This window comes from Triplophysa rosa, linkage group LG13 (assembly GCF_024868665.1).
Source record: "Triplophysa rosa linkage group LG13, Trosa_1v2, whole genome shotgun sequence".
Classification (NCBI taxonomy): Eukaryota; Metazoa; Chordata; class Actinopteri; order Cypriniformes; family Nemacheilidae; genus Triplophysa; species Triplophysa rosa.
Genome location: NC_079902.1, coordinates 19076781 through 19104669, shown reverse-complemented (window position 1 = coordinate 19104669; position 27889 = coordinate 19076781). Strand labels below are relative to the sequence as shown.

The 27889-nt window shown below is 37.8% G+C and overlaps 1 protein-coding gene across 4 annotated transcripts in view; it reads left to right on the top strand.

Annotated features, from left to right (window-relative positions):
• Positions 1-10527: 10527 nt before the first annotated feature.
• Positions 10528-27889, top strand: part of LOC130563861 (A disintegrin and metalloproteinase with thrombospondin motifs 2-like) — a 117073-nt gene continuing 99711 nt past the window's right edge. For all 4 annotated transcript variants that reach the window (XR_008964169.1, XM_057349648.1, XM_057349647.1 and 1 more), the window contains exons 1-2: positions 10528-10816; positions 12277-12668. Coding sequence is in view for 3 of the 4 variants with exons in the window: in XM_057349648.1 (XP_057205631.1) it covers positions 10732-10816; positions 12277-12668 (477 nt within the window). In the remaining variant the exon portion in view is untranslated. The remainder of the gene's footprint in view (positions 10817-12276; positions 12669-27889) is intronic.

Sequence of the window (27889 nt, the reverse complement as noted above, 5' to 3'; positions counted from 1 at the left end):
AAAAAACACTTTTGACCAAAAAATATTGTTAAAGTCGAAATATGAGCTCTACGTGGCAACTATAAAAAGGGTCTCTAACAACATTTGTTTAGGTTTCTTTGACATGTTCCAGCATTTTGGGTCATTTCAACCTTTGTCTTTCATTCTTATTGTCAGCCTGCCTTGTGCTAGACATTGTGTGGGCTCAGATATTTCAATTTGGAGAGAAAGACTGCGATCTTCTCCAGAACGAGTGGGAGGGTAAAGCACTTGCACCTTGCGGTTTGTTGTCTTTTGGAAAACAGAAAAGAATACACCGCATTTAATCTGCAGTATTAGCATTGCATTCACAGCGTTATGACATAAGACAGGAAATTGAAATTGCACACAGGTTTCTTTGAATTACATGAAATCAGTACCCAAGAGGTGATTTTAGGCATTTCTGGAAAAAGAACTATATTGTGGACACTTGTTTATTTTATTAAAATGAGAATAAATACCCAACAACTACATTTTTTAAATATTATGTAGAAGAAATTTGAGCACTGTTTTCCAGTTTCAATACTTGCCGGCAGGATGTCAAAGATGGTTTAAACTGTTATATGTCCTGGGTGGTTAAAAGAGCCCAGACCCAAGTCTCTATTATATTCAATTCAATTATTAGTGTGTGTGTATCTGGTTGTTTATTCTTTTGTTTGCTTTGGCCCATGCATCAGGGAGTACAGATTGTAAGTGGCACCCTGACACTTACTGTCAACATTCACGGCAGTTTCTGCAATACCATAATCTGCTTAAATGGATCGGCTCATTGCCACTGAATGTGTACAGCGCCTACAGCAAGAACGGGATCCTTTGGTTTTGACATCTATTCAAACTTATGTTTTAAAAGAAGGACAAACAGCACGTCTCCGTGCATAACAATGTAAGCTGTTCTTCTGGTGATGTCCTGTGTTGTCATTTATTGGCAGCATCGTTTGCCAGCGATGAGAGAATCTGGGCTCAACACTCCAGCGCTTTGTTTAGGAGAGCAAAGAATTTAAATGAATAAAGATGAAAGCATTTGTTTTGTAAACACATCATCGGTTGGAAAAGGAAGAAGGGGATTGAGTCATTTGTAATCAAATAATCACCAATATAGTTCTCTCTCAATAGTGTCCCAACCAAAAAGCATTAAGACTAGATACTGTTTAAACATAGTAAGTAGTGAATGTATAGACTTTTAATATAAATATTTTCTGTAATGTTAAAGTAGGGCTGGACTTGATTTATTATTAATTGATGGTAGTGAAAAAGTGGACAATGCATTTCAGAATGAAACCAAGTGGAGGGTTAAAAGCAAGAGTTGTTCTAGACATCAGATATAAAGAAACTTGTGTTATAAACAGTGGAGATTACTACATTTTGTGATGGAGTGAGTAAGGACAGACACAGTGGGTGGGTAAGGGCATTTATTGAAATAACAACGTTGAAATCGGCATGAGAAAATGTCAGTTTGACCGAATTTGACTTTTGTACCATGTAAAGTAAAGTTTGCTATGTAAAGTAACTTGCAATTTTTATATTCCAAATAAAGATAACAATAAAGAGACAAAATTTTATTGATTGGAGATATTTATTGATTAAAATATTAGGATTAGTTTTTTTTCTGTGCACAATAGGACCAGGAATGTATCTTGTCTGGACTTCATGAACCTCAACATCTGCTCATGTGGATAAAATTCCCTGCACTTCCCCTTAGAAATCAACAATATATACCTCCCAGAAACACACTCATGATAAGTTAGGAACCAAAACATTTTGAAAATAGAATATTTACTGTATGGGTTAGTAAACTTCTTGGGTTAGAGAATATTTACCGTATGGGTTAGAAAACGGTTAGTAGCAAGGGTGGTTTAGAGAAGGAAAAATGAAGGAAATTGGACAGTGGCCTGTTCTTTATTTAGCTGGGAATTTTCCCCCATCCAACAAAGACACACAAATAAGGCCAAGATCAAATGAGTAACTCCCCTAAACAAAGAAAGTCCACACTCTTAAAGATAAAATGTTATTTACAGTGATGCCATTGGAGAACCATTTTTAGTTCCATAAAGAACCGTTCAGTCAAACAGTCTTTAAAGAACCATCTCTTTCTTACCTTTTTATAATCTGAGGAACTTTTTTCGCCACAAAGAACCTTTTGTGAAACAGAAAGGTTCTTTGAATGTTAAAGGTCTAGTGCATGAAACTTAGGGGCATCTAGCGGTGAGGTTGCGAATGGCAGCCAACGGCTCACTCCACCGCTCACCCCTCCCTTTCGAAGCACTACGGTGGCTGACACAGGACTAAGATGTTGTCGTGTTTTCGCTTCTTTGCCGAAAGAGATAACGTGTTTACGAAACGCACTCTGTAGGGTAGTTTGTGCGTTTAGGGCTACTGTAGAAATTACATGGCACATTTCATTTAAGGGGACCCACGGTGTATGCAGATAGAAATAGCACACTCTAAGATAATAAAAACATAACGCTTCATTATGTAAGGTCTTTATACACCTCTGAAGACATAGTTGTGTATATTATATTGCATTTCTGTCAATAGAACATATTGGACCATTTAGTCAAAAAAGGTTCTTCTATGGCATTGTGAAGCACCTTTATTTTTAAGAGTGTAGACCATCTACCAAATACCCTAATGCAAAAAATATACAACATACCCAGAGTTACAACATAGACAGGGAGATGAAACATGATATTTCATTCATTTGCAGTCATACATTTGTTTTCATATTATGTCTCACATGTCGATTATATAATCGATTATATCTCACATGTTGATTGTATAATCATGGAGCAAGCAGAAAAGTAATTTCTATGTTGTGTCATGAAAAGAAAATTTACCTCAGTTTTCAGACTGAATTTTTTCTTTGCTCCAACATAGCATGGAATCATTGACCGATGTTAAAAAGGCTTTTAAAATGCTTTCTCAGGACCTGGGGATTTGAAGAAAAAGGAACAAATGAAAAATTCGAATTCTGACTCATTTAAGGTTTCAAAGAGGCTGGAAGTGCAATGCAATACCCATATTTGTCCAGGTCCTGTACATTATGTTCTTATGCAATTGTTGAGCTCTATATTATCTGTTTATCAGTCCATCCATCATGCAGTTTTTATCAATATTGGGTCATGTGAGGTCATAAAATATGAATATCTGCGAATTATGGCATGTTTACATTGGAGGGCAACAGAAATAGGAATTGTTGTGAGAATGAGCCTATCCAGGAGAGTGTGGGTGGATGTATGTGTGCGTGTGTGTTTACAGGGATATGAGAGTATGAAGAGTTCTGGCAAAACGAGCATGGGTGGCAAAGGGAGAGTGAGGGACACAGATGGACTGCGCTTGCAAAATGTGGGAAAAAGTTATCTAAAATAAATGGATGAACACTCCTTCAATCTCACAGCACCACTTTGTAGCCATGCTCTCGAAATCAATGTACAGGAGATAAAAGAGACAGATTTGTGTATATACAGGTTATTTTCAGGAAGTACTGCGATTTTAAACATTTAAGGGATAGTTCACCCAAAGTTGAAAATGTTGTCATTATTTACTCACCCTCTTGTCATTTCAAACCTGTATGACTTTCTTTCTTCTTAACAGAAGATATTTTAAAGAACGTTGGTAGCCGAACAGCACTGTCACCCATTCACTTCAATTGTATAGACACAGAACCAATGCAAGTGAATGGGTGACGGTTAACTACCTTCTTCAAAATATCTTCTTTTATGTTCTGCGGAAGAAAGTAAGTCATACAGGTTTGGAATGACAAGAGGGTGATTAAATGAATTTTCATTTTTGGGCGAACTATCCCTTTAATAATAAAAAAGTGTGTATATGGTATTTGTATGCAGTTTCTGCTCACCATAGTTCTTCACCATTCATCTTATTTTGCAGCCAAATAATCCTGCAATGTGGAAAAAATATTTTTGTTACAATATAGTCTGCAAATCAATGTGAGGTCTATAAACAGGTGCATTTTCAAGGTCATTTGTTGCCAGTGCCGCAGAAATTACTGAATAAATGGTTAAATCTACCACTGACCTCCTCCCTCATAGCTTTCATACTGCAAAATTAATCTCTCAACTTGTTTACAAATCTCTCAGTTTGACAAACCAAAACAAACAAGCCTTGCCAAAAAAAAGTAAAATAGTTGGCGTCAAATCTCTCTTCCACCATCAAGAAACACGCTCAGAAAGTAATGGTGACTAATTTCAAAAGCAAAACAACAGGAAGGTAGAAATAAAGAAAATCAATCATGGAAAAATAGGTCAAGAGGAAGAACAGACAGAAGAATGGTCTCAAAGGTCTGTTTCCGCTCTAGAAGGCAGAGGAGATTATTGACGAATGTCTGTTGGCTATAACCTGCTGCGAAGAGGACACATGTGGAGATGGTCTGAAATGGTCAACCTGAAAGAGAGGTTTTGCTAGCATTATTATATTATTGCTTGCGGTTTTGTAAATGTTGAATGGACCCATGGTTTCTGCACTTTTGTGATGCTGTGTCAGGCTCTGCCGCTGTGACTTACACTTTCTGTCTGGGCAGTTTATTGAGAAGAACATTCGGTTCTTTATTTTTTGAGACTGAATGGACCGGAATTACTTCTTGAGAACTTACAGGTGTATCCAATTTTTTCTATTAAAATGCTTTTTAGACACCACCTGCCTCTGACTAGCAAGTAGCATATCATCACTGTGATAAGCCATTGGCTACTTCAAGGGATCTTTATTTTGTGAAGAAACATTAAATGTCCAGTGCATGAAATTTAGCGGCATCGAGTGGTGAGGTTGCGAATTGCAACCAACGGCTCACTCCACCCCTTATTTTCAAAACACTATGGTGGCTGACACAGGACAAAGATGTCGTCACGTTTTTGCTTCTTTGCCGAAGGAGATAACGTATTTACGAAACACACTCTGCAGAGCAGTTTGTCCGTTTAGGGCTACTGTAGAAAAAACATGGAGAATTCCCGCGGGGTATGTAGATAAAAATAGCTCATTCTGAAGTAATAGAAACATAACGCTTCATTATGTAAGGTCTTCATACACCTCTGAAGACACAGTTATGTATATTATTTTGCATTTCTGTCAATAGATCCTCAAAAAATTACACACAGCACCTTTAAATAAATATTCTAATTTCACTAAAGTGAAGATTTTGTAACTCTGACTGGGATATAGACCTGAGATTTGTATGTGCAACTACTGAAAATGCAGGAATCAAGCTTGATAAATTTGTTAAATAACGATTGTACTTAACAAACATTAAATGTGTATATAATTTAATGGCAGTTATAATAATAATCTTTTTTATTGATTTAATCTATACTGTTCAACAAAATACACAAAAAGAAAATGAGGTAAAAGAACCAGTTTCCTTGGCAACTGTGGTCCTACCTGCAATTTTTACCAATCACTGTTAAATTAGTGAAGGCGATAGCAAGTAAACCCTAGGGATTCTTTATTATTATAATTTCAGAAAAGTATTTCATAACTCAAATATTGAAGTAATGCATCTTCAATTAGTTATTTTGTGTGATCTGTAACAATCATGACCTTTGCATTTCTGATTACATTAAATACAGAGGTTCCGTTTATAAAATGTTTTCAGATGATTAGACATGACATAAAACATGGAATCATGACTTTTTTGAATAAACAATGTAAAGACATGTATATAAACTAAATATTAGGGTGCTGAAAAAATGATTGAACAATTGAATTGCAACAATACACATTTGTAAGGTAGAGGTATATCTATTGTGCATATGTGTGTATTTGTTTGTTGGTGTTTTGATTGTGTCTGTCTTTCAGATAGCGTTTATTTAATGTGACGCTGTTTTGTGTGAGCTGCAGGGCAATTCCATAAAGTTTAATTACATGTTATACTCCCTGTGGAACAGAGAAGATTAGGAAAAAAAAATGTGTTGGCGAACAAGCGCTCCTGCGATATGGAGCACAGCTGAAGACTCTGAACCATATACATCCTTGATGCCTATAGCCAGGAATTCAGTGGGCAGCTTCTTGCTCATTAAAAGACATTAGGTGAGTATTTTTAGTCACTTATGAAGTATTCAGAAATGCTTATTTGTATCATATTACATAATGTTAAGCTTTGGAAGAGAGATACTGACATAAGAGTTCACAGCAACCTGGATGTAAACCACTTCTAGGTTTGTACCAGCCTGTAAACACACTGCCTTTAAGCCTGGTTAGCTGTGGTACAGGATGCTTCATTGGACCTTCAGAAGAAGATGCTATTCAACAGTTAATTTGACATGACAGACATTCCAAGAGTGTAGATATTTTTATAACACCACTGAAACTTTTTATTGTTTATGTTACCACAATCAATGTCTGCTGCATTTTAGACAGGCTGTCTATGTGTTGTCAGACAGTCAGTCTGTGAACAGTCGATCTGTTTAAAAAACTGAGCATTTTGTTAAGTTAGGCAAAATTAACTTAAATAATTATGTGTAAAGGTAAATTTAGAACTGTTGTGTAAAAGTAAAAGTTTTGTGTCATTAAAAAAGTAAAAATAATAGCTTGACTACAGCCTTGTGCTTTTGAATAGTAGGCGTTGTTTTGGTTTTATGAGTCGTTTTTTGGCTTTGTCTGAAAGTAACACATTTAGGTGAGCTTAGCCGTAACTAAGCAACCATTTAACAATGAAAAAGAAATAGAATTTCTTGGTAAAAATGGTAAGCTGGAAAAAACAAGACATTTAAAAAAATCCTAAAAATGACCTATACATCCAAACCCCATGTCTTTAAACTGTTTGTTGTCACATAACATACGTTAGAGATGGGCTTTGGTGAGAATTTATTATTTGATATAGATGAGTTCTGATTATGTGTTGTTCAAAACCAGGAGATGCAGCTTGGCTCCTTGTTATTCTGAGGAATGGTGAGTTCACTAATTAGACTAATGTATTCTTCACAGGGATGCAGCAGCCAGGATTTTCCCCATGGGGCAGAAATGTAACCATTAATGAAATGTTCAGGTCTAAAAATATGATTGGCATAAGGTATGCAATTACTCAAGGATTGTTTTGAATTAACCACCGCATGTTTACTGTAATTCTGTTTTGAAGTTGTGTCAAAATGTAAGGTGTTTTCTGGTACTCATTCCAAACACATAAAAACGTAGGCCTACTTAAATGATAATACAAAAAAATATTGTCAGGCATTTCTGAGTGAGGTGGCAAGGAGTGATTTCATTTTTAAAAGTTGTACATCCTCGTTTATAAGTAAAGAAAATAGTTGCGTTCGACGTCATGCGACGCTGCGCAGACCGATCGACCTATGACATTATGCCGCGAGAGCAAATGCTCCGTATGGTTTCACATCGCTATCGCGGTTCTTTGATGTCATACCCCAACCGGTCTGCGCAGCAAGGTGTGTAAGTCGAGCATATCTATGGTCATGCACACCTAGCGTGAATGGAGGAATCGAAGCAATATGTAGTTTATCTGTACACTTTAATATCTATGTGTTCAAGCGACGTCAATTATTGATGACTGCGCGTAATGTAGCTAGTTTACCTCACTAGTCTTCAGGGATAAAAACACCGTTATTAATAAAGCAAAATGCATTTTGCATTCTTAATGAAGAATATCTGGGTTTTTAAACAATGAATTAATGAACAATACATAAATGAAAACAACGTTTGTGGCGCTTCGCGTAGGCTATACCAACGTAACGTTTTTTATTTATTTATTAAATTAAAAAAAATATATATATATATATTATTGCTTAACAAGAAGATACAAAATACATACCAATGTAACGTTACAAGGATAAATAAGCCTTAAAGATTTCTGACGTGTATCGATTTCCGGGTAGAGCGAGGAGACTACACATTTACGAACACATTTAAATACGGAGAAATACTCACGTGTCAGTGGCTGTCATGTCATTGCATCATACAATAGGGCAGGCCTACAGCTCTACGCCGTTTTAATTGGTAAGTTTGTTTTGTAGTTTTAATAAAACAGGTGGTTGGACGGGGCGTGGTTAAAACATGGCACGAGTCGCCATGTCTGCAGTGAACGGGTCGCATCAGTGTAAGGCAAAAATATTTTCACTAGGCAACTGGTAAAAGTTTTAATTTAAAAAGTAAATCCTAATTTATTCCTTGATATATATGATCCACATTATCGCCAAAAATGAACATTTTTTTTGTATCTCCAAGGTATTGTAGAATGTTGTTGCTCAGCAACGGCACCTATTCCACAGGAACGCTAAAGGTGAGTTCATTCAGACAGGATTTATACCTAATCATAGTACTGAGACACTAGTTATAGCCACTGACATGTTATTGTTCTCCCAGGGTTCCAAAAACGTGTCCTTACCAAGCTAATCCCTCAACCCAGAGGTTTGTGTTATTTATAGGCCTACCTTCTGCATCTTCATGAAATTATACTTTAGGCTTTCTTATTAGTTTTCATTTATACAATACACTGTGGCTTTTTATTCCGAATGTGTGCAGATGTTATCTGATTTTTATAAACTATACACATCTTGTAAAAACAGTTCTTGCAGAAAGAAATGTCATTTTCTTCAATATATAACTTTTTGGTGCACTTTTACTTTGGGTCAGGCCTTTTTGACTATTTAATATATTAATTTTGCATTGCAGTAGCTAGCATATTGTTAATTCCTGCTCGTTCTATACTTTATATATGATTGAGATGAGATAAATTTTCTTCACGGGGGAACAGTGACAAAATTCACCCACATTTCTTGCTTCTGCTCTTGACAAAGTAACGCTGTTGTTACATTAATGTTCTTTATAAATTCACTGTGGCACATATGACCTTACAACATGTCTTTCAGTTATCTTTCATTAAAAAAGTTATGACAGAATTTCTCATACTTGCTGTGACTTGAAATGACTACGACAGGGTGTTTATGTGAAGCATTTTGGTTTTAATCAAGATATCATAAATATGACAGGCAGTTCACATTACAATAAGTACAATAGGCCAAACCAAACTAAAGGCTACTGTGTAATAGCTTGTGCAACATAGAAAGTGTTTTGTGGGTGTGCAAGTCGCCTTTGGTGAAGATGTGGGTAACAGTAGTTCAAACTTTTTTTTAACCATCAGACATTGCTATTTTAGGGCTGTATTGACACATGAGTCCGACTGCTTTAGGTAAAAATGTTCTCTATATAATGAATTAATTATTTTGTGTTGATTTACAGATGGTAGGCTCCCGCTTCCATACATGTTTCTCTGTATTTTTGTCTGTACTTCACTATGCTTTCATCGGATCTGGCAGCCTTTTAATGAGTATGTCAGATTAATTCTGACACTTTCTAAACCTGATGCTCAGGAGTCTAACCTTTCAAGAGCAAAATTAAAATCCATCCCATCGCTCATTAGGTATGTTAATACATGCAAACGAATGGATGCCATGTGTTTGACCCTTCCAAGGACATTCCCTGTCCACATCTCAGAAAGGCTATCGGCTCATCTGCCTTCTCAGAAAAAATCTACTCGTCCTGACATAAATTCACCAAAAAATCACACTGAATCCTTTAAGTATGCTGCATATACTTCTTAATATATTTTTTTAATGTTGTAAATACTCCAAACGGTAATAGGGCTTGATAGCATTAAAGTTTCCACCTTTTTATTATTGTAACAAGTGGTTAGCTAGAGCATATTGCGAGTTATATTGTGAAGGGACCTGTTCTGACTTATTTCTTATTGTATTTTATACATACAATCAAGTTGGAGGACCAAGGAGTCCCACAAATTCTTCGCAAATCATTAATAATAATAGTAATAGTATAATAAACTTTATTTTATATAGCGCCTTTAAAAGCAGCATCTCAAAGCGCTTTACATGCATATACAAATATGGAGAGTAAAAAGATACACACAAAAGTACAAGCAATAAAAACAAATCAAACAAAACAAAGATCAAAATAATAAAACACAGATTAAGCACATAAATCACCTAAACGCTAACCTAAAAAAGTAAGTTTTAAGGGACGATTTAAAAACACTAAGGGATTCAGCATTTCTAATCTTAGAAGGTAGGGAATTCCACAATTTAGGATTATAACCTATCTGGTCTATTGTTGGACTACATGGCATAGTAAACACTTTATAGTTCTTTCTGTGAGTGTTATTAAACAAGTGAAGGTCCTTTTGCGCTCCACGCATCTTTGTGTTCAAGGGGGCGCTATTGCTCTAGCTGATGCTTTGCATGGACGTGATGAAGCGCTGCTAAAAGTTTCAGCAGGTCATGCTGGATACAACATTTACGCACAGAATTAAAAAAAAGTTATAACAAAAAAAAGCAACAATATTTAAGACCTCAGAATGTACTTGTAACGCATAATCTGAATTCCCTAATTTATTTAGACGAGAAAGAATGCAATATACCACTGTTTAGATATTACATGCGCTTTCTGGAATTATCCCGCATCCCTCCCGTCGCCTTGCGCTGCGAGCACGCGCGCGCTTATCCGGAGCGCTAGTGTAGTTTGTGTGTGCGCGTTCAGGTGTTGACAGAAACCTAGTATGAGCCGGTGAGAGGAGGGAGAGGGAGTGTGTGTAAGAAAGAGAGAGAGGCACACGCTCTATCCTAGTACACTTTGCAGTAAGTTGCGGGCGGTTGTTGCTGGCGTGGCGCTTGCTGGTCGCGCAGGGAACTTTAACACGCTGGATCCCAAAGTCCGTCTCTCTCACCTGCGCAGTTCGGAGCTGCCATGGATTTCGCGCCCGGATTTACTATCCTAATCACACTTCCGATCTTTCTGCAGACGAACGGCCTTTATATCGCCAGTAGCATAGGTACGTGGGGCTGCTGTCTTTACCTATTTACACTTTCATCCCATCGCAAGATGTCCTGTCCGGTGTGGTACCACCCAAGTGCCCAGTAAACCTGGATGTGTGCGCACTGTCCCCATCCCTATCCCTCCCTAAGAGAAACTTGTGGCAGTGGCTATTTCTGATTTTTTTAATTCTCCGGACCCCTGACATTCTTGTATGCTGTGTCATCACTCTGTTGTTGTGAAGTGTGCTTTTGAATTTCATTTTAAGAGGAAGCTCCGAAGGTCTCGGTTGTGCAGTGTGCAGTAAAATGTTGTGGGTGTTTTTTCTTCGCGTTTGCATGGACGAACCGATCTTTGACGGACGCGCTATTGATCTGTCTGAGAGCGGAAGTATCCCACTGTATTGATTTCAAATTAAAAAATGTCCCCGTTCTGTCGTGCTCTTCCGAGGGGGGTTGCTTGCTTGACGTGTATTTTCTTATCAACAAAGAACCATAGCTTCGAATTTAACTTTTGGCTTTGGAAAAACAAGACCACAATGTTGCTTTCTGCTTAAACATTTGCTGCAAAAACTAAAAGGATGACTTGTAATTTGTAATAAATGTGTAAGTGCTTTCCTCAGATATGCGCAACGCTCAGCATCACTTCGCATCTTGAGCACACCTTAAACTGACATCGGCCGACGGCCGTGTCTCATATCCATTTGAGCTTCCTACATAGGCAGCATTTTCAGCATCATAGTTCCGTGCAGACTTTTTTGAGCGTTATGCGTGCATAGGTCTTGTAAGCAGCATCACAGGTGCCTGGATAACTTTTTGGGGACTTCATAGGTGTATGCAGCACTTTTTGGAGCCAATGCAGGCATTGAAGATAGGTTTACAATCAGCTGAGCTGACAATTCCCTAAAATGCTGTTTCTTGGTGGGCACCTTGGAGCAGCCCTCAGTTGGAAGATCAATGGGTTATGGCTGCTTTAAAATGTTTTGATGATTAGTTCTTCAGTATTCAGTATTGCAAACATGTCTATCAGACATCTTGAAACCTGTAATCTAAACCAAATGGTTGACTTGTCATTGGAAAAAATGAGGGAAAATTAAAAACGATCATTTCTTCTTGTGCAAGGCAGGTGTTCCAGATGTACTGCTACGAATACAAAATTACACCTCACGGTTTTCTCACAGTATTACATTCACTGCATAAACAGGCATCATTAAAATTGGTGTCAAACAAGTGTTATTGTGAATTATCACTGTGTCGCTGTTTGACCCCTTGCTCCTGATGTGCATTAACCGACTGCATGGAAAAGAGAAGTACAAACTTGGGTAGTGGAAATAATATAAATGTTAAAAAAGATTTAGAAGAAGAAACTTTGTTTCACTAATCCATTCCATGACAGTTTCCTGTATAGTGATATCAATTATAGATGCTAGAATTATTGTGTGCTGTTTGACTGTAGTCTTTTCATTCTTACTCCCCACAGATTCCCTGCAGCATGTACTGGGGGACTATGGACTGGTAAAGCCCGTTCTGACGGATGCAGAAGGCCGCTTCCTGTCTCACGCGGTATCGGTTGGTCCAGCAGATGGGCAGTTCCGTAGGCGCTGGAGAAGAGAGGCGGCAATGGCCGACCACACCCACCACGAATCTGAAGAAGGCACGCGTGACCGGCTCTACTACAACGTCACAGTCTTTGGCCGGGAATTTCACCTGCGTCTGCATCGCAACACGCGACTGGTGGCTCCCGGAGCCAAGATGGAGTGGAGTGAGTCCGGCAGCATGCACTCCGAGCCTCTGAAGAGCGACTGCATGTATGTTGGTGACATTACGGACATACAGGGAGCCTCAGTAGCTATTAGTAACTGCGACGGTCTGGTGAGTGGGCACACTGGCCTTCATCTGTGTGTAGCATGCAGCATGTCCTGTTAATTCACATAATCCCTGCATGAAGTTTTCCTGGTGTGTCAGATAAAAATCGTAATCACAACTGTTAGTTCTGGTCATTGAACGAGAGACGTTGCAGGAACGCTGTAATAACATCAGTACAGCACTGGGGCTGTGGCAGTCAGGTGCTATTAGGTGGTTAGGAGACAACATTCATTTTTCTTAATATTTATTTTATGTATCCTAATACCAGCCATTTAGTAATATTTCATGTTTTTTCTGTGATGTAGCCTGTTAATTGGACCCAGGAAAGTTGCCTAGTTGGTTCCTGGCTCACCACTGAAACTTTCTAATACTACTTGTCTTCTGAACATTGAATATTTTGAATTGAAAATGTAAATGTGTATGTTTTTAGTACATAGAAAATTCATGGATTTTGTAAAGAACTACAAGGCAAAGTGGCACTCTTTGTATTGTTGTGTACATAGTGGCCACAGATGAGGATTGGAGTTCTCTTGTTAATGATAAAAGTTTTTTTTCTGTAGACTAAACTATCATTTATACAGCCTAGATGAAAAGCTCAAACATTCAGAGATCACGAGACCCATACGCCCCCTGTGGCTGAGAGAGGGAGAGGTCAAAAAAGGTCAAAGAAATGAATGCCAGTGCATGGCTATGCTGTATTAAGGTTTGGTTTGGCATTATGGCCCTTGTGAAAAAAAGTGCACTTAAGTACACTATTAATTTTAGTATGCTTACATATGCAATTAAGTGTATTTAATGTTAAAAATCTTAAAAAGTACTGTTATAGAATATACTTTGTAATATATTTATAAATCTATCCATCCCTTTTCCAAATCGCTACATTAACTGCAGACCTATTAACATAGTATATTATTTGCATAACAAGTAGCTTTTTAAAAAGTACACTTAAATGCAGTTGTGTGTCACAAGGGGTGGACAAAAATAAATGCTTTTGATGCTTTGAAAAAAAAACTGTATTACGAAAGCTGTAATAGAATAGCATAAAACAATTTACCTTCCTCTCCTAGAGATGAAACATCCATTGTATCAGTCATTTATTTGTCATGTACACATAAAGACTATATAACCAGCAGTGAGATGTAAATCAGGTCCACTCTATAGACTGTGCAATTATTTGTAAAGCATTTATACAAAAAAAGACAAAAATATAAAGCTAGCAGGAAAGAAGCTGTGAGGTACAGGACAATGATGTGTCTATATGCCGCTTTCATTTGCTTGCTGTGTGTACTGTATATTGGCTTGTTTCAAGAGGTCCGTATGTTCTTTACATCATAACCTATAGAAATGGCCCTCATGAGGTCATGCTTACAGGCATTTCTTTACTGTGCTTGTGAATGCGGACAGGTATGTGCACCCTTGCGGATGTGTGTGTGCTCTAGTGGGCCTGGTGCCCATAGGATTAAATCCAGTCTCCATGCTGTCCTTCAGCTTCAAACGTTCAGGGTCATCCAGGGCTACAGCCGTGGGCATCTTGCATATAGAACAGCAGCGGTTGCATTCCCCCTGAGGGTGATACTGCTCAACAAAGAGAATTCATGCAAGCTTAGTTTGACAGCTCTCCATGTTTCAGGCTTAGGTTTGTTTGCAGAGAAGATTGTTTGTAAATGTGATGGTGCCACAGAATAAATACTGATCATGCAAAAACCTTTTATTTTATTGTATAGGCATCAACCTTTTTCCTAAATACCGAAGCTGAACCTAATCCTTTTTTCAGTGAACCAGATTTGAGTCCCTGTGTAACATACTCTGGACTCTGGTCTTCTGTTTGATATCTAAATATTCAGTTAGCGTTGCTGTTTATTACTGTTTTTGGACTAGTGATTAATTAGTATTCTAGTTTTAAATGTTTTTTGCTTGTCGTGAAAAACTTACTTTGTGCCAGAAAAATACAGCCATCATTAAAGGAACAGTTTGCCCAAAAATGTCTTTGTTCTGATGAACGCAGAGAAAGAATTTGGAAGAATGTGTGTAACCAAAAAGGTCTTTGCAACCATTGACTACCATGGTAGGATTTTTTTTTAACTAAATTTGTTTGTTCTGTTGAACACAAAAGAAGATATTTTGAAGAATGTAGGTAAGCAAACCGTTCTGGGGCTTTTTTGACTACCATTGTCATTTTCCCTCTTGATTTATTATTAATTGATGGTAGTGAAAAAGTGGACAATGCATTTCAGAATGAAACCAAGTGGAGGGTTAAAAGCAAGAGTTGTTCTAGACATCAGATATAAAGAAACTTGTGTTATAAACAGTGGAGATTACTACATTTTGTGATGGAGTGAGTAAGGACAGACTCAGTGGGTGGGTAAGGGCATTTATTGACATAACAATGTTGAAAACTGTTATATATTTATACGATGAGTTGTCGGGTACAAGCATGAGAAAATATCTGTTGGACCGAATTTGATCAGAGGCAGAGGTAGTCAATGGTGGCCAATAACTGTTTCCAAATATCTTTCCCTGTGTTCATCAAAGCAAAAAATGTATATAGATTTGGAACAGCTCGAGGGTGAGAAAATTATGACAGAAATTGTTTTTGGGTGAACTGCCTCTTTAAATAGTTCATTATTACATCTGAAGACATTACATCTTTTAGTAAGTTGAAGTGTGTCTATGACTTTCCAAATATGGATTGATTTGATTGTAACTGCTTTTAAAAATAAGTATTTTGTGGCTTGGTGAGTTGTTGTTGGATATGAGTCTCATTGTTCTGTTGCTTCAAAATAACTGGAACCAATCTGCTCATTAAACACGAGGTCACGTAGACTACAGAGAAATTCACTTATGTGGTGTTATGTTTTGGCTGAGACTTCTTTCCCCTTAAATCGGAGGCAGTTATTGGTGTACAGGTGTCAGGGGTGGGATGTTGCTGCATGTGTTGAATGTGTCATTTTCTTTGTATGGTTTATCAACAGGTGTTTGACAATGTAATGCATGTGAAGACATTTGTCATTTTAATTTGTTAAAGGTTTCACAATTATAAGGCTGTTTTTGAGAGCGTACATTTGTTCAAATATGCAAAAGGTTGCTTGTCAAGCTATTTATGAGCTGAGAGAACAACTTAGTCTGACTCTTGTATCACTGAGGCTAAAATATTCTTTTATTAATAGCAAAATGTTGACTGTGCATACATCTGTTTTATTATGGGGTATGGCCCAGTGTTGCAGGTTAGGCTAGTAATTATATAGACTCGAGGGAATACTCTTTATTGTTTTTACGAGTTAGACAAATTAAGGCTGTCGACTCCGAAGATAACAGGGTGTTATTTTCTAATGTAGACAACAAAAGGTGAGACTATCTTTATTGATGTGTATTTTAAAGTGTATCTTTATCTTGATACCTTTGTTTAGTGAGATTAAACCGATAGCTCATCCCCCCAAAATACTCACCCTTGTGATGTCCCAAAGTAGTATTGTTAAATAAGGATATTTTTCCCGATACAATTATATTGAATGCAAAAGTACTGCACTGTTCTGGTGAGTAAATGATACCGCACATTTTTTTGGTAAGCCAACTGTCACATTTACCAGCCAGATTTCTGCCGGGTTTCTTCTCTCTGGCCTGTTGTTTTTACACAGGACGTGTTCAGAGAACCAAACAGGGAGGTGAAATAAGAAATGTAGAAACACAGGTGAAAGACGCTGCCATGGATCCCAGGGGATGCTCGCCCTCATAGTATCGCCGAACTAATGAAGACAGAGACCGCGTTGAACAGCTGAGCAGGGTCGTGGAGGACACGCCACGGTTGGTGAAAGATAAGGCCGGGGTTTTGATGGCAAACAAGCAGGGGAGGAGAGGAGCTGCGATCTAAGACGAATGGCGCTGTCGATGCGTTGCTTTCAGTACACAAGCAGGCTGGCACACTTATTCCCGGTGGGGGGGGCGGTTTTTTATATGGGTGTGCTGAAGAGTGGTCAAGGACTAATCCTTTCACACACTTCACTGCCCGACGCAATTATACTCGCGCCTCTTCTCTTCTCTTGGGGGCGAATCTGCATCCAGCAACGCTCTCATGTCTTCAATCCAGCAACGCTCTCATGTCATCAATCAGGCCTTCTGCCCATCACCATAGTGTGCGTTGCTAGCGGAGTCGACAACAATATCAACAACACAAGGAGATGCGGTTCACTTAGTATTTTTGTGTACTATTAGTTAAACTTTTTCTGTTGTGCTTTTGTGAGACCAGAACTTTTGTTTATGCTAATGTTAGCATTAATTATGTTAACTAGCATGCTAACTATATCACATGAGCTGCACCGTCACTCGTTGTTGCCAGGTCTGCAGTTGTTCCATGAATTTGGGATACTGTAAACTCTCCATGCAGGTTGCTTTTTAAATCATTTAGAATTTTAAATAGCTGTCATTCTACGGTTGACAAAGTTATTTATGAAAAAAGAGTTTTGTTATTTACAGTTTTCTTATGCAGATTTGGCAACCCTGGTGTCACCTCGAATCACCACCTTTTATCATAAGTGAAAAACTGAAGCGTTCAACTGCAGCTCCACCCTTAAAGGACCTGTTTTTGTAGGAGCAAATTTTTTCCTTGACACTTCCAATGCTCGTACGGCAGCGTGTCTAATTTTGACAGGGTGATGAAGAGAGAGCAAAATCCCATGAGGAACATTAGCACCGTTCTCTTTACGGGCTTGGAACAGCTGTTTCGGTTGCTTCGCATTTACTTGCACTTGGTGTGAAGTTTTGAGGCGATATTTATTTGATCTCACTGAGCTGCTCTCATTCCTGTAGCGTAATGGAGGGCCACTCCACGTTTAAACTGTTTCGAGTCCCATAAGTGCCTCTCAGTCATCAAATAATAGTTGTAACAACTCTGCAGTGTCAGTGGTTTATTTTAGAAGTTGATGATCTGATAATGACACAGGTGGTTTCATTTGCAACCATTTTTTTTTGAGTGAAAAGTGCTAGCGTCAGCATGGATTTAACCATGGTTGGTGAACGGAGCTAGCAGAGCTCAAGTGCCATTTACTTCTGAGTATAATCATTATATCAATTTTCTACTGAGCAGCTGTTATTGACCCCTTTTGTTCGGATTTGTGTGAATTGGCTGGTGCTGGGCATGAACGAACAAGAGATTACGCTATGATTGCAGACTCCGCCCTGACGTGCGGCTCTCAAACACACAATTACTCAATCAAGTGGCTTTTATCAGCCAGTCGGTGGCTCAGCGCGAGGGCAGGAATGTTTTTCGTAACCTGCAATTACCAATTCTTACCCTGCAATTCAGCAGCCGTTTCACAGTTTCTGCATGAAACAGATGGCAAAAATAAGGTATTTCCCATTGGTAATGCATAAGGAAATTCCACATGAGTAAAGAAATTATGTAGGTCAATTTTTGTAAGAATAGTTCACCACAAAAGTAAAATTGAGTAAAAGGTGCTGTGTGTAATATTTAGGAGGATCTACTGAGAATAAAGTCATATAATATACATAACTATATCTTCAGAGATGTATAAAGACCTTACATAATGAAGCGTTATGTTTCTATTACCTTAGAACTAGCTATTTCTATCTACATATACTGCAGGTCCCCTTGAAATTCACCATGTTTTTACAGTATCCCTAAATGGATAAACTGCTCTACAGAGCACGTTTCGTAAATACGTTATCTCCTTCGGCAAAGAAGCAAAAACGTGAGGACATCTTTGTCCCTTGTCAGCCACCGTAGTGCTTCGAAAGGGGGGCGGGGGGGGGGTTGGATGAGGGGTGGAGTGAGCCGTTGGTTGCAATTCGCAACCTCTCCGCTAGATGTCGCTAAAAGTCTCCACATTGCTCCTATAAGGCACATTTCTGTTTCTGATGGCAGTAAATATCATGCTTTATTTTGTAAAAATCTATTTACTTCAAATTCCTTATCAGAAAAGCATCTTGCTAAGACAAAATTGTGCTATTTTTAAGACCCTATTCGCAAAAGAAATTATGCAAATCAGAAAATGATGCAAATACGCCTGCAAAATCTGTGAATGCAGTTTTGCTTTTTGAAAATGCCAGAACAGCTTTGAAACACTCTTTCTTAGAAACTATAAAATGTCTGTTTTTTTTTTTTTGTAGATGTTTGTTGTATTGAACAAGTGTATATTTCCTCAGACCGGAGATTCACAAAACCGGCGCATTTACAAGGGTGTCAAAAACACGACGTAACTGACAAATCTAAAAAACAAAGGTATCAACATTACGTTTTGAAGTGTTTGACCTGATTTAGTTCTTCCTGATCCAGACTGCGAGACTATTGTGTCTCACCCAATATCCATGGGCCTTGATGCATTTAGCAGCCTGTTCACCTGTAGCTCCAGAGATCCTTTCTCTCCATCTCACTATGTTCTGTCTATCTGTCTTTCTCTGTTCAATAATCTTTTGGGGATGAAGTGTGTTGGAGATTCAGTATAAGCAACAAATCGGGTAATTTGCACTGTTTTTGTCCGTTTCACACCTCCAGGCATCCAGATGCAGATGTGTTTTACTTGTTTTTGATACCGATGCAGCACATTCTTCAAATACTGTTGCTTCAGTTTGTGTAATGGTAGTGAAAAGCTTTTGTTTGTACTTGTACAAATACAACTGTGTCAATTGTAGCTCGATCTAGGCCTGCACGTTTTAGAGTTTATAGAGATGTGCATGCTCTTTAGTGCTTTTTTGTGATATGTCTTAAAGGGGTCATGTGACACGGCTAAAACGAATATTATCGTTTGTTTCAGATGTAATGCAATGTGTATACACGATTTAAGGTTAAAAAACGCTGTATTTTCCACATACCGTGAATGTTTGTATCTCCTCTTTGCCCCGCCTCTCTGAAACGCGCAGCTTTTTTACAAAGCTCATGGCTCTGAAAAGCGAGGTGTGCTGTGATTGACCAGTTAACCAGTGTGTAGTGATTGGTCAAATACTGCGAGCGTGTGACGGAAATGTAATGCCTCTTACCATATTCGGAACATGATGTTCCCAAGCAATTGTACTGACAATATGATAAAATGTCATCTGTACTTTCCTTATCAATTCGAGCCCGAATCTTATCCGGAAAATGAAGATGATCAAGCCGATACATTAACTTTGCCAGCGCGACTTGAGCAGGATGTAAAGTATTGGTAAGGTCTTAAATTTTTTTTAATGTTAAATAGTTAAAAACTATAGCTAACTGTTTTACCTTTTATATACGACGTTATAAAGATTTGCCATTAGTGATCAACCAGTGTTACGCCATGTCTCGTCGCGACTCAACAAAGACAATAAACCCCATTATAAACACGACATCTGTTGCCTCTAGTTAGAACATAATTACTGATTATTAGGACTTATGTTGTCTTTTTTCACGTCGTGCGCGTGTCTGAATTTGCAGATCACACAAAGAAACAACATGCGCTACAAACACGACAAACTCAACTCGTGTTAGTCCGTATCAAAGTCTTTTACAATGAAAATATACTTACAGGCTGCGAATCTGAAGCGCCAGACTGTCCTTGCGAAGTTGTAATGGTTGGAATTGCCCCACTTTTTAACAAAAGCTTTCGTGCACAGCCGGCCTTGATCTCTCCCAGGTTCATGAAGCAATCATCTGTGAAATGCGCTGCACAAACTTGAATATTCGGATTGTACTGTTCTGGAACAGTATTGTAAATAAAATGTATCCATTCGTTTTTAGTTGTCTCATCTTTTGGAAGGGCAAACAAAGAGGCTTTCTTTTCGCAACGAAACACAGCTTCTCCACTACATGGCTGCGACGTTACATTGAGATTTATAAGTACGCCCACCTTACTTGCGTATAGATTTGGGCGGTCTTAGTCAAGTCATACCACGAAATGAAGTAGATGTGTGGGGGTGTGGTTACACGAGGCGTTTCAGGCAGGTCTGGGTGAGCATTCGCTTTTACATAGAATGCATCTTTTGTTCCGACACTTTCATTTTTGCAATTTTACGTGTCTAATACATGCATGGGCAACTTATAACACACCAAAGACACAGAAAAACATATATTCGTGCCATTTGACCCCTTTAATATGCCAGAATGTTATGAGTTTTCATCTAAAGCTCTTGTATAGGGTCCGAAGTAATTTTGCACGTGTAAAGTTTAAAATTACCGCACTTAGAGCAAGGGTAAGAACAAATTTAAGTGTGTGGATACCTGTTTGCACCTAAATGATACATAATTATTTGTGAAGGAGACCCATAATACGAATCATTAAGAACATTCCAGATCTTATCATACAAAACAATGCCTTCCAAACTGCTTAAAGCAGGTACTCTTTTTCTTTTTGCAGTATTTTTTGTAACACACTGTAGATCAAGCAATTGTTTGCATAAGCACCGAAGATCAGTTTAATCTTACTAGGTCATTTTCAGTTTACAACCTCCCAAGAGTATCTAAGCTGAGCTTTTCAAAGCAATGCATTGATTTACATAAAAATTAAATGAAGTATTAAAATGTGCTTAATGGAATAAAACTAATTATTTCTCCATGCAGATCTTATTAAATTAAATTAAGCAAAATTTGAAGGATTTAGTTGATGTATGTTTTAAGACCATCTACATGCTATTCCTAAATGTGAGCATCTTCACACTTGTCCAATCAAATTCTTTATAGGTTGAAAATGTCCCTCCCCCAAATATTAGGCCTACCTGCATCTAACTACCATGCAGAAATTCATGGTGTGCATTTGTATTATCTACTAAATAATTTCATTATTTAGTAGATAATAAGTATTTAATGTTTAATTTGTGCTTATTGTCAGCTTTATTACCCGAAGATGGCATTTTCCTCATGTGTGACATGTTGCCTGTATAGTTGTCACATTGATTTCCTAGAAAAAGCTCTTTATTTTTTTCCATATTATATTTACTGCCTCTCTCTCTCTGTTTGTGTCTGTCCTCTGATAACTCCACCTCCCCGTTGAGCTTGGGGACTCGAGCTGTAGGCTGTAAATTCAGATGACTGATGCTGTCTGATCTATCTCCACCATAAGCCTTCAGTTCCCCTGCCCATCTGAGCTTCTAATGTGCCGCCGTGGGAAGAGCGGCAGATTTGCTAGCAATACGTTTGGTAATTGTTACAGCAAAGTCAGTTTTAAACAAATTTGATAGGGCGAGAAGGCATCGGATTCATACAGATGCTGTATAATTTGTGCCCAGGGTGAGCCGGGTGGCATATGCGCAGCTTGTAAGCGACATTTAACAGATAGATTTACAGCGCTGCTGTCCTAATAAGCTTAATATGATTAAAGCTCCTCCACATGAAGCAGAAGTCTGAGGAGAATTGCAATAAACAGACCATGTTCTCCAAAAAAATGGCTGTAACCTTTGAGCCGGTGGACCCATCGGTTGGGTTCTTCTTTGTTGCTTGGCCAGCACACAGCTGAGATGTGTTTTAGATTGTGGGAATAGTGTTGACTTTAAGTGTTTAGTTGCTATGCTGTGAATGGGAGTGATTTGAGAAAGTTGCATTGCGGCGCGTCAGTGAAGAGGTCAACAAGCTGGAATGTTTCAGAAGATCATGTATTATATCCTCTGTTACAGGAAAAGCAAAAAAAAAAAAAAATACAGTTGCTTTTCAAAAGAGCTGGACATGTGAGATACGTGCCACAAGAACCCAGACTTTCAGGACCCATTAAGTTGATCTGTTTTTGATCTGTTTTTTTAGTTGTTTGTTCATTCTAGATTTTATTTCAGTTTTTAAATCCGTAGTTTTCATCTTAAATATAGTTTGCATGTTGCTTACACTTTACAGACAGAATTGTGTTTGGCTATTGCTATTAATATTGCTATCATAGATAGTACAAGTTTACTGTAAGTATTCCTGAAATACACAATGCTTATTTTATTTCACAACCATACAAGCCATACAATCTCATCCACAATTCACTCCCATTCAGAAGTTTGAACGACCCAGGATACGTGGTATTACAACTCTGACTGCATTATTCTGAAAGAAGAAACTCCTATACAAATAGGATGCCTTGAGGGTGAGTAAAACATGGGGAAGTTTTGTTATTTGGCTGTATTGTCCCTTTAATACTGTGTCAGCCACCGTAGTTCTTTGAAAGGGAGGGGTGGAGTGAGCTATAAATAAATATACTGAATGTTTTAAACATGAAAAATGTCAAGGCTGGTACCTTGTTTCTTCTGTATCCTCAGCTAAGCTCAAAATCAAGTTTTTTTGCATAGACTTTCATTCTCCAACAGCGCTGATGCTCACATTATGATGTCATTTATTAGGTTGACAATCTGCACACGGGCTTGAATCCAAAGTAACGGAGCTCTCTGTCACCCAGTATCGGGTAAATCCTGCAGGGTTTCGCATCAGCGTCCCATCAAACCCGGCTGTCAACCGCAACATCATCTTAATTTCACCGACGGCAGGAGGTAAGGACCTCTGGGCTCAGCCATTTCATCTTCTTGTTGTCCAAAACCCAGGACAACTGTTTGCAGTGTTAGATGTAAGTGTAGACAGTAAACCAGAGGTTGAGAGGAAAGTCAATACACATTAATTGCAAGCTGCCGACCCCCTCTGCTTTTGAACCTTCATCGACGTGGTCACATTTCCTGAGATTTAGCCTCTGGAGAATTTGCTCTATTGCATCCAATAGCACATCCAGGATATTTGGACTCTAGTATCTGCTGTCGTCAAGCCTCGACATCAAGGTTGTGTCTGTGTTTGACCCTGTTTTAGAGGCAGAATCTAAAGAGGCTGCAGTAGAGTCGAGAGGGGTAATCGAGTTAAGGAGGTTAACTATGAGAAATGACCACGCTTGGTGCACTGTTTTGACACTTTCTCTTTTTGCAGCTGTAGCCGTGATGTATCGTGGTAATTCGGCGAATCGGAGGCGGCTCATTACTGATCCGCATCATTGGGGCACGCAGGGCATTCATACTGTATATATGGGAACAACGGGCAAAGTGACAATTTCCTTCAATGCTGTGCTCTAACCATTGAAATCGCAACTAAAAGTGTTTATATAACAGAAAAAGCACTTGAAGTACTGTTATGGAGGTCGGCCATTTTTGAGATGCGCATACTGTGGAAAACCGAGACCGCCTGCTGGTGTTCTCTCTCATGGTCATTTGTTACGGTTGTGACCTCTGGTATTTTCTTAAAGATGACATGACACCTTTTTTTCTCACTTTGAGATAATCCTTGGCAACTGTGTTATTTTGTAAGAAAAATCCAGTGGTGGACAGTAACGAAGTAAATTTACCTGAGTACTGTACTTAAGTACACTTTTTGAGTATCTGTACTTTACTTGAGTATTATTTTTTTCTGAGTACTTGTACTTTAACTTCACTACATTTGAAAGACAAATATCATACTTTTTACTCCACTACATTTATAAAAAGGTCCAAAAGTAGAAAATGGTTTCTATGCAGCGGGGTTTCGTGTGTGCGCAGTTTATCTGGCTTGCAATCTTCCAGGACCTTTTACTGTTGCCAAGTATTTCAGTTTTTCTAAGATCGCGGTTTTCCGGCAAGCTTTGAATGGCCATTTGGCAGATTTTTTGAACGCAAATCTGGCAACTCTGGGATCTTCCCCGCTAAACTAATGAAAACGTAGGCGCTGCTACACCATTGATAGCGCTCTAAAAAGGCAAATAGAACAATAAAAGTCGAAAAGGCACATGTTAAAGTGTGGTGTAATCATCTGTGGGTTACGATCAGTCAAAGATCTTAGAAACATCGTCATGAAAATGATCAGCATAACGGCTAAACGGTAAATAAGCTTCACATACACCTTGAGCTACGCCTGCGTGTTAACGTCTGATCTGCTGTTGTATCATTTAAAGCGATTTGGAAAATGAATGATGTTTTTACTGAAGTAACTATAGTTGAAGTATTCCTGTATATCTGTATAAAAACAATAGAATCCTGCCCAAAATACAACATAAAATGTAATGGATTTAATGGTTATAATGGGAATTGTACTATGGATACTTGTTGTCTACTTGTATGTGATGGATTCTATTGATGGGATGGTAAATCCTATTGGAATAAAACCCAAAACACACTACAAAGAGGAATTTAATTTAAAAATCTCATTCTAATAAAAAAAATCATTGTTTTTTTTCAGCAGGGATGGTATTTGCAGTAAAACCACAGTATCCACAAATTTACCATTTTCTTTATATAGGAACCATACTCCAATTAATAATCTTTAGTAAGACCACTGCAACTAAACATACCATAGTTTCATTATACTAGCTATAGTTTATGTTTGTAGTTAAATTATGGTAATACAAATGGTAATAATCCAACAAACACATGGCTTCTACACTTTACTATTTACAAGAACCTTACTACTTACTGGTAAATTGCTGCTAAAACTGGTAAAGAGAATATACAAAATAAAAGAACACTGCTCACATATAGGCCTAGGGGGCTAATGAGGATAATAGGCTAAATGATCATACAGGATTATATCTAAACTAAACATATATGTGCTAAACATATAAAGCTCTTAAAGGAGTTGCTCACTGCAAAATTTGCCCCCATTGACTTTCCATAGTAGGAATAAAAACTACTATGGAAAGTCAATGGGGGCAAATTTTGAAGTGAACTACTCCTCTAATACAACTGATACTGTGAGCTACTCTGTGTATTCAGTAGGTTGCTTCAGAGGCATAAGGTATACGACAATAAAACAATGCACAACTGACATAAAGGAAATTTACTTTTAATACTTGAGTACGTTTAAAAGCACGTACTTCTGTACTTTTACTTAAGTAAGAATCTGTCTTTACAACTTTTACTTGTAGTGGAGTAATATTTGACCAGTAGTATCTGTACTTTCACTCAAGTAAGGAAGTTGTGTACTTCGTCCACCTCTGGAAAAATCACATAAGTATCTGCTGAGAGACAAACCACCAGTGTGCCTCTGCATCTCGCTGGATAATACGTTACGTAAATAGCATTTAGAGATCTATAGAAGTGCCGTGCAATGTACTTTTTACTGGTGAAATTACCTGTTTGTAATTTTTGTAGGCTTGGTGTATGTCATTTACAATCATTTTGCACATTCTTTTAAGAGAAGACGCTGCGATTCATACGTTTTGAGCAAAGTTAATATAGTTTACATTGGCTGTTCTTGGTTTCTCTCATATAGTACGTATATCTGCAAAATGTCTCAGACCTCGTAATAGCATTACGGTGTATCTAGAGATGGCTAGAATTATAAAACAAGTTAAAGTGCCGTTTTACACCCACTGGATGTAATTAGTTTTCTATCACGCTGCATGATATTAGCAATAGAAATCCACAGACATCACATCAATCACTCTGGTCAGATGCATCAAGACTTTGAAGGGAAATCTTGCTCTTATATTCAGTAGACGGCCTCAGTTTTTCAAAACATGTTCGTCTCGAAATTGAACAGCCTGCATACATTTCTCTTTCAACACCTTTATTTAAACCAAGACCACATCCAGACAGAGCTAACCCTGCTTTAAAAAAAAAGATTTAATGGTTAAATCGTGAGCTTGTTTATTGTTTATAGATTTGTGAACCCTATTGGCAATTAGCAAACCTATAAGCTTTAAATATGGCATCTCTCCTCTCCTCCTTCTCTCCTAGGTTTGGAAGTGTGTGTGTGTGTGTGTGTGTGTGTGTGTGTGTGTCAGTCTCTAGGGATCTCACCAGGTTGGAGTCAGTGGTAACTTCACTTTGGTTGATTTATTACAGTGGTTTTGCTTCATCAACATTAATATAGAGCATCAGAGCAACACGCATCAGCATTTCCCTTATAAACTGCCAGCATGTGGCTAATCAATGAAGAGTCAATAATGAATACTGGGAAGCGTCTCCGACTCGCATTCTCTGACAATGAGCCGTTTAATTTCAATCAGAGCTTATCGTGTATAACATTTATACCTCATTATGACTTGAATGAAAGGATGACGGTCATTACTAGTCTAAGTGATTTTAATGTGACGTCTTAATCACGCTTTAAGGTATTGTTCATTCAAAAAGTGTTTTTTTAGTTTCTTATATTGTAACTTCTATAGATGGTTTCAAAGCACTAATATAAACAAATGTTTTACGCATGCACGCTTTTGTGGCACAGACCTGAAGTTAACTTTGGGCCAGGCACATTCGTCCAATGAAACTGTCTATAGTTCTCATGTGAAACACAAACAATGAACCTTAGTCACCATATATAGTCATTGTTGGGAATCAAGAATAAGTGTTAAGGCTTCAAGGGAGAAAGTCATTATGGTTTGGAACAACATAAAGGTGGGTAAATAATATTTTCATTTTTGGGTGAACCTGTTCATTTAATAGTAACGCTGTTAAAGTGCTGTACTCAGCTGTTTCTACTGCACATTAGAGAGTAAAACAAAGCATAATACACAAAAAACTGCAGCATTGACAGATATACTGTAGTTAGTCTTTAAACATACTAAAAAAGTAGTCTATGTAGATATTTCAGATTGTATCAGAGAATGATGTATTAAAAAAATGTTAGATCTAATGGGGTGGTGTGGCCTAATGGCTATTATCGATCCTAAGTCTTGGTCGGTTGTGGGTTCAAACCCTGCAAAGTCCTGTGCGGCTTATTAAATATACAGCTTTGGAAAAAATGAATTGACCATTTTCAAATTTTCATTAAATCAGCATTTTTAGATGTATTGTGGCCATTCCAGTCTAGAGTCAAACCTCAGGAGTGACATAAAGTCATCCAACATCAATGTGAAAGACTGACAGCATGACAAAACACATACAGCTGTGAGGAAAAAAACGTGGTTATCACATAAAAAATATTTTTTAACTTTTCCTAAATACATGTACAAATATCACTGTTGTATTCGTAAAAAGTGAATACGAACTTGTTTTCTTTGCAGTATTTGAGGTCTGAAAAAAATACAGTGCATATTTTCTGTTGTTGATTTTCATTTTCTGCAAATAAATGCAAATAGAAACAATATTTCTATTTAACATTTGGGAGAAATATTGTTAGTAATTCACAAAATGAAACAAAAATTTCACCTACTATTTATTGGTATGCGTTTTACCTAAACGCATACCTATAAATAGTAAATTTTAAAATCGGAAAAACTTTTTTGAAACAATCTCTTAATTTTTTTTCAGCTGTATACCATTGTCAAAGAGGTTTTTTAAATAATCCATTTCCAAAAAAAGCTTTATCTAGAGACACATATAACAGTGTTGAGCAACCCATT